Here is a 12,218-nt window from a genome sequence, read left to right as displayed (position 1 = left end):
TAAGTTCCAACTATTTGAACAGCCTTCGGGTATGCTGGCTAGAACAATTCTGTTTCTATGTAAAAGATTTGTTTGCATTAATAACATGCATTCAAAGAGCAGGAACGTCAATTCAATCTAGTTTGAAAGGACTGCATTCTAGCTAAGCCAAAACCTCCCATTTTTCCTGCTTGAAAGTTAGTCATCCTGCTTTGCTTCAGATTGGGCGTCGCATGCACAGGCAAAGTCAGAATCCTGGCAGGACCATGCTCAAGGCTTTCTACACAGCCAGCTTGTCCACTGCAAAGGAGGGAAAATGGAAGTTTATATCCTAACTGCATTGAAAATGTTGGCATTCAGGCAACTAATAAAGATCTTAATTTCTGTTGATTCTTTTTTAATGTAACTTGAAATGCATTGTTGCAGTTTATAGATAAAGTTTTCTCCCAGATGTTTATATAAATACAGACCTGTTAAATTCAGTGGGATTCTGGGCTCAAAAAATTACATTGACCTAGCTTGAAGCAGAAGTGACCAGTGAGCTAAGAGTGGCATTTAATGCTTTTTAACTAGTAAATTATTCAGAATTGTTTTAATTATTTGTTTACTTTTCCAGCATTATTAAAAAGGAAGAATTGTAAATGGGAATTATTTATACTGTAAATTATACTGAATTTGTTATTTCCCTTTTCTTGTGAACTTCTTTTTCTTGATTCCTTCTTTGTGCAGGAAACTTGCTATTCTGGGAGCAGGTCTGATGGGTGCAGGAATTGCTCAGGTTTCTGTGGAAAAGGGTCTTAATATCATAATGAAGGACACCACTCTGGAAGGCTTGAGCAGGGGACAGCAGCAGGTCTATAAAGGGTATGTCCACTTAGGATCTAACATCTGGTGTATTTGTAGTCTGGAGAGATTGAAATCCTGCAATAACGTCAGCCCTGAATTGCCAGTATTTGTCATTTTTGAAGCAGTAATATGCAAAATTCTTTTTCAAAAGCTCTTCATGTCATAAATGTACAGGCTGAAAAAGCTTATCAGAGTACAAAGTGTGACTCCAACAATGTCTTTTCCTTCCAGCATTTCTTATGTTGGAATTCAGTATTTTTGTGCCTAACTCTATTCCAATAATCTTTCTGTAAGTTTTCCAGAATCACTGTTGACTAATTTGGGCATTCATATAAATTTTCTAAATAAATAAATAAATAATAATAATGAATCTTTAGAAGCTGCTGGTATTGCTGAAGAGCTATTATACTTTCTCAATTACTTAGAGAATCATCTCTTTTTCTAGATTTGTTTAGGCTTGGGGAGATCTACTCTGGTAATAAACTATCAGTTGTCAGAAAATTTTGAAAACAATTCTTGTCATACGCTACAGTGGCCACTTGCAAGCTTTTTTTAAAAAAAACAGTGTAGCATCTCTCCCAGATTCCATTTTACTAAAGTTTATTTATTTTTACAAGTATCTTATTATTATTACTCTTATTATTCCTCTCCCTTTTAGGAGGGTATGCAGGATCAGTATTTGCATTTGGCAAACTGTTTGGAAACAACGCTATTTATAAGTGCACTATTAGCCCTCAAAGTCTGTGTTGTTTAGATTTGCTTTTTTATTTTGTTGTGTGTTGATCAGTATATGTATTTCCAGGTTGACTACCAGAAATGTACAGTAAAGGAATAGATTCCAGAATTAAAACAAAAAAAACTAAAGCAATATTTTAGAAGTGCTTAAAAATAACAAAACCTAAAGTTAAAAAGCCACCAGCTTCTAAAATAATAGTAGTTTTTACTTAGCATTTGAAAGTTCCTTCAAAGCTTAAGTCAGTATATTTCTTCGGTATAAAAAAAATTATGAATGTGAACAGCTTCTTCACAATTATATTTTACCCAGCAACTTGTTTTCAATACTTCCCACTACCCCCACCCTAACAATTTTCTTAGCTTGAATGATAAAGTGAAAAAGAAGAGTTTGACATCATTTGAGAGGGATATGCTCCTAAGTGGTCTCACAGGACAGCTGGATTATAAGGACTTTAAGAAAACTGACATGGTCATTGAAGCTGTTTTTGAAGACCTCAACATCAAACACAAAGTGCTGAAGGAGGTGGAAGCAGTAAGTAGGAGTTCAAGGCCAAAAGGCCTGATGGGTCTGTGATATGCATTTGAATATATCTGGGGGCATCTCCCACCTTCCTAATTTCCCATATAAAATTTGCTACCTCATTCCTCTGCAAAAGCTGAAGAAATTAGAAGCGCATGTTAAGCTTGGAGCATGTACCAGGCACGTCTATCTCTGGTCAATAATCTGATCCTATGACTGCCTCTGAAAGTATCTCCATTCAGTCCAACCAGATGATTTCATCAATCAACATGAGAACTGTAGCAGTCAAAGGAAGGAATGTTACTATAAGGATGTCAATCCTTGTTGCTTGCTTCCTACCAAGTACAAGCCAGTCCTGTCAAAGGACCAAGCACATGGCTACATCAGGGCTTTTATGAGATGCTCTATCCCAGATAAGAGCAGGTTTCATTTCTTCTTTATATAAGATTGCTGTAGCCATAACAATGCACTTTCTTTCTCCAACATGTAACATTTGCTTTGTCTTCCCAGCTTATCCCTCCTCATTGTATCTTTGCTAGCAACACGTCTGCGCTTCCCATCAATCAGATAGCTGTAGCCAGCAAAAGGCCAGATAAGGTGAGTTTGATGTGTTTTTGTAGAATATGGCACTTAGCAATAGCACTTAGACTTATATACCATTTCATAGTGCTTTACAGCCCTCTCTAAGCAGTTTTATAGAGTCAGCATATTGCCCCCAACCATCTGGGTCCTCATTTTGGAATAGAATAGAATACTTTGTTGGCCAAGTGTGATTGGACACACAAGGAATTTGTCTTGGTGTAAATACTCTCAGTATACATAAAGAAAAGATACACTAGTTAAGAACCAAGAATCATAACGTACAACACTTAATGATAGTCATAGGGTACAATCAACAATCAAATCATACTAGGAAACAGTCAATATTACCGACCTCAGAAGGATGGAAGGCTGAATCAACCTTGAGCCTGGTGAGATTCAAACTGCCAAATTGCAGGAAGCAGTCAATACTGCATTCTAACCACTGCGCCCACTACAGCTCTCCTGAAAACTGAAAAATATACTGAAAACTTGTTATTAAGTAAGGCCTCTCCACCTGTGGTTTCCCCACAGCGTATCTTAGTCTTGTTGGAAAAACCAGCATTTTACTCTGATTCTGAGCTTTGACCTCTCTCATAAAGTAAAGATACTTATTTTCCCTAAATGGCTTGAGCTCGCTAGATTTCTGCTAACATTTTGTGAAGCAGACTATAGCAAATGGGTTTACAGCAGTGGTGTCAAACTGGCAGCCCGTGGCCAGATGCGTCACGCGCAGACCACGTCTACCCCAGATCCGCAAAGGGGGGAAATGTTGTGATATGTCACGTGATGGTAACGTGACGCTGCAGGTTTGATACCCATGGTTTAAACAAAGTATTAGTCCTTGGCTTCCATTTGTGAGTAGTGTGTTTCAGAATCACTTGAACAAATATAGCAGCAGGTTGGAACAGTTTAAAGGAACGAAAACCTTACACACAACATTAGGCTTAGCTTTAATTAGCCTTGGTTATCCCTGTGTAAAGGATTCGACTCTTTCCGCTTTGCAGCATATCATGAGCCCACTGTATGTTGAGGGTCTTAATTCTTTTCATTTTTACCTTCTTGCATACCTCAGGTGATTGGGATGCACTACTTCTCTCCTGTTGACAAGATGCAGCTGCTAGAGATCATCACTACTGACAAGACATCCCCGGAAACAGCAGCCTCTGCTGTGGCTGTTGGTCTCAAGCAAGGAAAGGTCATCATTGTGGTTAAGGTGATTGTGATTTTTATGAAAAATACAGAAGGCTCCCAGTGGAATTAACGCTTTGAGTCAGAATGTCCAGGATTAAACTTTTTTCCACCCTAAATTGCTGCATGAGTAGGCTGCAACAAGACCAATAAAGTATCAGCCATTTTCTTCAGAGGAAACATACCGCACATGCACAGAGGGCTTTCACAAGAGCCCCCCCCAAAAGCTAATTTTTCTAGAAATTACAATTACAACAATAAAAAATTAATACAAACTGAAAAAAGGAAAGAAGAATAAGAGCTGCAGAAAAGGAAAAAATAGAAAAGCAATGAAAAATAATATGATAAAAAATAAATATATAAAGAAAGAACTTCCCTTTTCATCAAAACAAGTATGAACAATTATCACTTTCTCTTAAAATACAATTTTTTCCATGCTGTTGTAACCTTGAATGACCATTAACTGAATGGTTGAAAGTCAAGGATTACCTATATGCAAGCCAGGTATCTGTCAGGGTTCTGGCGATTTAATTAAATCATGAGCCTCAAGCCAAGCTTCAAAAAAATCCAAAAGATTTATTAGGAGCAACATGTGGCATTATCCCAGTTGAAGCCAACTCTGACACATGTGATTTATGGTCACCTGTGAACCTGTTTCCCCCCTTCCTCCTGGGTGTGTCATCGATGGGATTTTCCAATGAAGCACGTTCACGGGCTGGGCATCATCAATCAAATTTTCCAATGAAGGATTTTCACAGGCAGAAGATCCGGTAGCATAGCTACAATCTTTGTAAGATATGCGTGGAATGTACTTCTGGGTCTTGTCCACCCCACCCCACCCACTTACTTATGGCAACTCGAAAACAGGCATAGGAATGTTTTACGAGTTCATCATATCCTTTTAAAGACGCCAACAGTGGTTTGAGCAAGATAGCTATTCCTTTGTTTCCCAGAATTCTGAATTTGCTGTCTTGTGGTCTCTTTGTAAGTAGCAGTTATCTGGAGCACTTGTGGGTGATCTTAAGTTTTCTCCTTGTGTGTGGAGGAAGTATTGAGATTGTCTACTTATCAGCTAATCATTCCACTGTGATTGTCAGTTCTGCCTCTCACAGAGCTGTCTTTTGGCCTTGGAGGGCCAAAAAAAGCCCGGATTTGTGCTTTTCTTGGTGGTACAAGATAACATTTTTATACACCAATTATTTGTCTGCTTAACAATTTATGAGCTCTTGAAGAGCTCACAAATGTCAATCTGAAGTCAAAGCTTAACCCTTTTATATTTAGATGTAGAATACAAATTATGTGCATAAAAACAAATTATATTAATAATTATCAAATCCATATTAGTTGGGATGTCAGACTCTGAAAGTCCTGTTCAGCCCATACCACTGAAAAGTTTGCCTGAGCAAGTGTCTTTGCCACATGTATAGCCTTTAAATGAGAAAATACCCCATAGATGAGAAATGCCCTATAGATAAAAAAAAATCAACATCCATTAAAGTGAATTGCTAAGGGAAGACTAGTTGGTTTATTTGCTGCATCATCTTCCTTAGCAAACCTATTTCCTATTTCTGTTTTCTTCTCCACAGGATGGTCCAGGATTCTATACAACTAGGTGCCTTGCTCCCATGTTGGCTGAAATTGTCCGTATCCTCCAGGTTAGTGTCTGTTGCAAACAGCTGGGGTTCTGATGTGTCTTTTATGGATTTAAATACAGCTCTGAAATGACACCCCATTTCAAGTCCTACTGATAAGATAATGAGTGTTTAAATTAACAAATAACATCACATTTATTTGAATCAGAAATTGAACTTATATCAGCTATCAAATATGTAAATGGTACTTTGGGATTGCTTTGCCTACATTAGAGTGGATGAACAGATTCAGTTTTTTCAAAATGGTCAAGTCATAATTCAAATCTAAATTCTGTAAAGTGGCAGGACTTGAAACAAGTAGTTCATGCTAGGAAAAACTAAATAAAGCTAAAATAGTTCACCATGGAGGAATGGCACAACGTATGTAGGACTTATAACCAGTAATAAGTATTTGAGGCTTATAACCAGTTAGTATAAGAGGCGATTACCTTTTCAGACTAGCAAATCATAAGATGATTGTTTATATATAAATGACACCAACATCATAATTTGGTGTATAGTATTTGTTCATTCAGAGTACCACAGGAAATTGACAAGATTCAGTCAAAAAATGCAGTCAAAAAAAGAACCAAATACTTTTTACACAGAAGTGCACGTAATTAGAAGAGTAAGCTCGGGTCATTGGTTTTACTATTGTGGCTTTTAAATCAGGGGTTGCCAACCTTTTGGACCTCATGGACCACCAAACTCATAATTTTAGATTCCAGGGACCACTAACTGGTTCCGTGGGTGTGGCCTAATTTGTGAGTGTGTCATGTGACTGGCTGGGCATGGCTTGTATGTAAACATAAATATATAAATATTGATTTTTTTATTAAAAAAAAGAGCAACTTTTACCCAAAATCAGGCAAAGCAGGCAGGCAGATTGAGTTGTTCACAGAATCACAGATTCATTCAGAAATCTATCTATCTGCCATTGGCTAGCTCAGTCTGTCACATAAAATTTGCTTGCAAGCAAACTCACAAAATTAACTCACAATACACCATGTATGTAAATATTGAATTTTTTATTAAAAAAGAGCAACTTTTACCCAAAATCAGGCAAAGCAGGCAGATTGAGTTGCTCACAGAATCACAGATTCATTCAGAAATCTATCTATCTGCCATTGGCTAGCTCAGTCTGTCACATAAAATTTGCTTGCAAGCAAACTCATAAAATTTGCTGGCAAGCAAACTCACAAAATTAACTCACAACACACCATGTATGTAAATATTGATTTTTTTTAAAAAAGAGCAACTTTTACCCAAAATCAGGCAAAGCAAGCAGATTGAGTTGCTCACAGAATCATTCAGTGATCTATCTATCTGCCATCAGCTAGCTCAGTCTCTCAAATTTGCTTGCCGTGAGTCTGCACTGAATTTGCTTGCAAGCAAACCTTCAGTCCTAAGGGAGGTTTGGCTGTACTTAAAAGCAGAGCTGAAGATCTAAAGACTAGCTAGAAAGCAAAAAATCCAACCATTTCCTGCTTCCTAGCTAATCTAAATCTCCCAGCACAGCAGAAGATGATGGTTGGAAAAAGGAAAAATAGAAATTTAGGCAAGTTTACTGGGTAAGGAGTGAGTGGCTGGGGAGGGTTCCTGTGGACCATGTAGGCGGCGTAGCCTTGTGTTTCTGCACAGCCTGGATTAATTGCTTGGGGGGGGTGCTGTGGGGATGAGATTTCTCTGAGGCCCACCAAAATTTTCTCATGGCCCACCGGTTGGCGACTGCTGTTTTAAATCATAGCATTATCCCCACCAAGTGAAACTGGGACAAAATAGGGCAACACTAACCATTTATAGTTTTCTCAAAAATTATACACCTGATTCATCCAGTGATAAATAACGTTAAGAGTTACGATGATTAAGGACACTATATTTACTCTCTATAATTTGAAAGGGAGGAGGCAAACAGTCTTGCTGATATTATTAATTAATCAAGTCAGAAATTGCCGACTATTGCAAATTATCGACAATCTATCACCAGAATTTGATCTACCTACACCCTGTTTCTTTCACCAAAAGCATTTTCTTCTTCAATGTGTCTTCTGCAGGAAGGTGCGGATCCTAAGAAAGTGGATTCCCTTTCCACTAGCTTTGGCTTCCCTGTTGGAGCTGCTACTTTGATCGATGAAGTTGGCGTCGATGTTGCCACTCATGTAGCTGAAGATCTTGGCAAAGCTTTTGGTGAACGATTCAAAGGAGGGGATGTGCAGCTAATGAAAGCCATGGTAGACAAGGGCTTTTTAGGTAAGAGTTGCATGCTGGGGAGTTCCCCACAGTTCAATCTCATATATCAGCACCAGTTGTTCTTCATTTGTTCTTTGCTTGGTTTCCAACTACCTTGTGCCAGTGAAGGGGCATATCTGTGGATGGTTGTTCGTAGGATGGCTTGTTCCATTTAAGCCACTTCTCAAATCCAGCTACCAGTCATTTTGCTCCTGTACATTGTATTTTTTCATGGAAAATAATTAAAATCTGCATTGTCAGTCAGCCATGGTACAGATAGTCCTCAATTTACAATTTGTTTGTTTGTTTGAAGTTACAGTGGCACTGAAAAATATGACTTACCACCATTTTTCCCACAATCATTGCTGCAGGCCCCCCCCCCCCTGCATAGTCACGTGATCAAAATTCAGATGCTTGGTACCTGACTCATATTTATGATGGTTGCAGTATAATTTATAGTCATGTGATCACCTTTTATGACATTTTAACAAGCAAAGTCAATGGGGAAGCCAGATTCACTTAACAACCATGTTACTAACTTAATGAATTAATTCATTTAACAACTGTGGCAAGATTAGGTCGTAAAGTGAGCCAAAACTCACTTAGCCATCTCATTTAGCAACAGAGATTTTGGGCTCAATTGTGGTTGTAAGTTGAGGACTATCTGCAAAGAATGATATGACAGGACATGGTCACTTTTCCCCTATTACTTCCGTCTGCATGAAGAAATTGCTGGATCTCAGCTTTCTGAAATCAGTTTGAAAACAAAGAGATGAGCCCAGGGGTGGGGTGCTACCAGTTCAGCCCGGTTCTATAGAACCGGTAGCTCTGACAAGCAGCAGACACCGAAGTGGTTCGCTGCTACGACCTTTTGCCCGTCTGTTTGGCCCGCCTGCCCGCCCGGGCTCTTTGCTGTCCTTTATTTTCTGCTTTTTCAACCTCAGCTGCTTTGCGTGGCACAGCTGAGGTTGAAAAAGCAGGAAAGAAGAGGATTTTCAAATGCTGCACAACTGCGCGCAGCGCTTGTCAGCTGTCTTGGCGGCACAACTGATGTCTCTTTTGCAAACGTTGTACACGTGCATGCAAAATGCAAATCTCACCAAACCAGTAGTAACACTGGTTGGATCCCACCCCCGTATGAGCCCCTGGAAAGATGGTTTATCTGTCAGATCCAGTCTTCCCCTCATTTTAAGCCCTATTTCCTCAGAGTAACTGAGGAATCTGCTGCATTGGTCTGCATCACTACAGGGAACCTGGTGATTACGGATGACAAGCATTAGAGCTGGTCCCAATCTCTTCATTTATTTATTCTAAAAGTAACGTTTCTCCACCTTGGCAACTTTAAGATGGGTAGAATTTCAACTCCCAGAATTCTCCAACCAGCAAGTCCTTGCTGACTGGAGAAATCTGGGAGTTGAAGTCCATCCATCTTAAAATTGCCAAGATGGAAAAATATTATTCTAAAAGTAATTTGGGATATGGCCAAGTTAAACAAGTTTCCAATAACTTGGTCATGCCATTTATTCTGCTTTTGTTATTGTTAGGGCACTTACAACTATAGAGACCAGTGCATTCAACCTGTCAGAGCTGGGAGTTTTCATGGACTTCAAGTTCCATAGACACGATGTGGTAGAATTACTATTGCTGCTACTGTTGGTCACAACAGTTTTTCCTAATTATCGTAAATTTGAACAATTGCTAAACAAGGCAGTCAGTAAGTGATGCCTACCTCTAGATTTTTTCGGGGGGAAATGGTCACTGCATTTTAGAATAGAAGAATATTTTCCCCACTCCCTATCACATTCTTCTTTCCACAAGGTTAGAGCATCCTTTTGAGCTTTCCTGTATTTATCTTTTCTGGTCAATGTTTGTCATTTTTGATATTAAGCACATCCTCACTTCCTTCTTATCTTTCATTTGACAGGCCGCAAAGCAGGAAAAGGCTTTTATCTTTACAAGCAAGGTGTAAAGAATCGGGATCTCAACAATGGAATGAATGAAATTCTAGCGAAATTCAAAATAGCTGCCAACCCAGAGGTGTAAGTGGGAAAAGAGAGGTTTCCTAAATAGATACAGCATTTTCCAGAATAAGGACTGATCATTGGCTTTATTTATTGCCTGCACGCATGTAAATATGTAACAGCTGCTGTATGGAATCAGAACACTGCCCATTTGTGTGTTAAATTGCATCATCATGTCACATGACTTTTCCTGTTCGCTAAACTGGGTGTGGGCGTGGCCATTGTGCGATGCATGCGGCTCACGGGCCGCAGGTTTGACAGCCCTGATTTAGCACAATTTATTTTACTCTGACTGGCAATATTTCAGATAGATGGAGCTTTTCCTAAAATTTGCTGTCAGAAATCTTTACACATTTTGCATGCAGAACATCCCAGAATTGACCTGGGAACATCCGCATGGAAAAGCATTGAAAGCCTAGTCCGTTAGTTTGTATGGTTCCCAACAGAATAGTACCAGATGCGGGAGAAGTGGAATTGTCTGGTGTCTGCATCAAAAGCAGCAGCATTTGAGCATAAGTTCAAACAAAAAATTACCAGCTCCAAAACTAGATTAATATTCCTTTCATATATAAATTCACGTCTGTGTTGGTTTTCTCCTAAGTATTTGAACTTTAGGTTTTCAGTTGGATCCTAGTTTGCTTCCAACCTGCCTTCTTCTCCAAAATATATTTAAAAATAGGTTTTTGCCATCGCCTGTTTTCTGAAATCCAGTTAACTGAAGATTGCTGAGAATTGTCAGCCCTGCCACTGGATAATAGTCCCCACCCTTCCCTATCACTGGCATGTGCCTCTCTGTTTCAGGTGCTGTGTTTCTAATCTAGCTGTAAGGGTGGCTAATGAGTTCCCGCTTCCCTTCCCAGGTCTACAGCAAAAGATATCCAAATGCGTTTGGTAACTAGGTTTGTGAATGAAGCCATTCTGACCTTACAAGAGGGCATCCTCAGCAATCCCGTGGAGGGGGACATTGGAGCTGTATTTGGACTAGGCTTCCCACCGTGCCTGGGAGGTGAGTGTTGTCATTCAGCAAGGAATTAAGGAGTTAATCAACGTCTTTTCTATAGCCAAAGGATTGGAAACAATAATGGGAAAAATCTTATAAGCACCTTTGGAAGTGGTAGTAATTTGGGCTGCATTTTTTTTTCAATTGGTAACGTAGAATTGGTAGTAGGATTGCCTCGTTCCACAGTATAACTCTCCTTCCGTAAGGAGATAACTTCTTGAGCTCTTGCAAATAGGCATTAAATATTCAAACTATGGAAGTCTTTCTTAGCAGGAACAATGCAGTTTTAATAGCCCCACAGTGTTCTACTGTAGGAACTGCCAATAGTTGAACTGTGGTTCCAGGGCTTTCTCTCCAGGGATAAGTACAGGCGTTCTGGTGTCCTCTGAATGCGTTGAACTGCATTTCCACCATTTCATGCCATTCGTGTCGTTGTGTAAACTCTGTGGCTCCAGAGATCCAGTGGAACTCAATTGCCCACACTGTTACATAGTGAGTGTATCCACTCATTATTCCCCTTCCAAATTATTTTATCAGATACCTACAGATACATTAATGCTTGTAACCAAGGTATAATGGCAGTCGAGGCCAGCATTCTGAAATATTTTGGCATAAAGACCACATTCTTCCTCCCTCACTTCTGTGTATGTCGTGGCAGGACCCTTCCAATATGCAGACTACTTTGGGGCCCAGCAGCTCGTGGACTGCATGAAGAAGTATGAAGATGTCTATGGGAGTCAGTTCACACCATGCCAGTTGCTGCTTGACCATGCCAAGGACTCCAGCAAGAAATTTCACAAGAGAACTGCCTGAATTGGCGTCTGCTAACCCAAAAGAAAAGGGGAGGACCTACAAGACATCTTCGTATCGGAGGGCTGTGGGTTTTAACTCTTTTAAGTGCCTTAGTTATTTAGGCACTACTACTTCCTGGCCCACCCCTCATCAAGCTGAATGTTGATTTCCCCATTATCACGAGAAAGAATGGGGAGGTTTCTGCTCAAAGTATGGTACTTTTCAGGCCCATTGCAAGGAACTACTCATTGGAAAACAGATGTAGCTTGCAGAAAATTCATAAGAATAAATTGTAGTGTATTGATCTATACATAATTTTGTCATTCATTCAGGATTAGAACTGCTATTAAAGTGTCAAGTGGCCAAAACAAGGTTCAGTTGAGGCTGAAACCTCTGAGGGATTCTGTGCTCTTATAGGATTAGTTGATCAAAGATCGTTTGAAGATCTCCAGGGCGTTCTGGAGAGCCTACCACTGGTGACAAGTCGGTCTCCAATAAATCTGAGAAAGCAGGGATTTTCAGCATGGAGTCAGGATTTTGCTAGTACTAAAGTGCATGAAGTTTTACATACAATTTTTGTGCTATATCCAGGGCAAAACACACATACAAGACTTGCACAAAATATATACATGCATCAAAGCAAAACCATGCTGTGTAAAAATGAGTGAACAAACACCATGTATTCAGTAGGGCAC

At 39.5% G+C, this 12,218-nt stretch overlaps 1 protein-coding gene across 1 annotated transcript in view; it reads left to right on the top strand.

Moving 5' to 3' along the window:
• The window catches only part of HADHA (hydroxyacyl-CoA dehydrogenase trifunctional multienzyme complex subunit alpha), a 29,694-nt gene extending 17,871 nt beyond the window's left edge, over positions 1–11,823 (top strand). The window contains exons 12-20 of the mRNA XM_026671552.2: positions 709–843; positions 1,921–2,092; positions 2,591–2,677; positions 3,735–3,875; positions 5,437–5,505; positions 7,536–7,731; positions 9,635–9,749; positions 10,592–10,737; positions 11,390–11,823. Of these exons, the coding sequence (XP_026527337.2) occupies positions 709–843; positions 1,921–2,092; positions 2,591–2,677; positions 3,735–3,875; positions 5,437–5,505; positions 7,536–7,731; positions 9,635–9,749; positions 10,592–10,737; positions 11,390–11,544 (1,216 nt within the window). The 3' untranslated portion in view covers positions 11,545–11,823. The remainder of the gene's footprint in view (positions 1–708; positions 844–1,920; positions 2,093–2,590; positions 2,678–3,734; positions 3,876–5,436; positions 5,506–7,535; positions 7,732–9,634; positions 9,750–10,591; positions 10,738–11,389) is intronic.
• The last annotated feature ends 395 nt before the right edge of the window (positions 11,824–12,218 follow it).

This window comes from Notechis scutatus, chromosome 1, assembly GCF_049901735.1.
Source record: "Notechis scutatus isolate UNSWTSFEM ecotype Mainland chromosome 1, rNotScu1.2, whole genome shotgun sequence".
NCBI classification, from domain to species: Eukaryota; Metazoa; Chordata; class Lepidosauria; order Squamata; family Elapidae; genus Notechis; species Notechis scutatus.
Note: the sequence above shows the minus strand (reverse complement) of the source record. Positions and strands in the feature narration are given on the sequence as shown.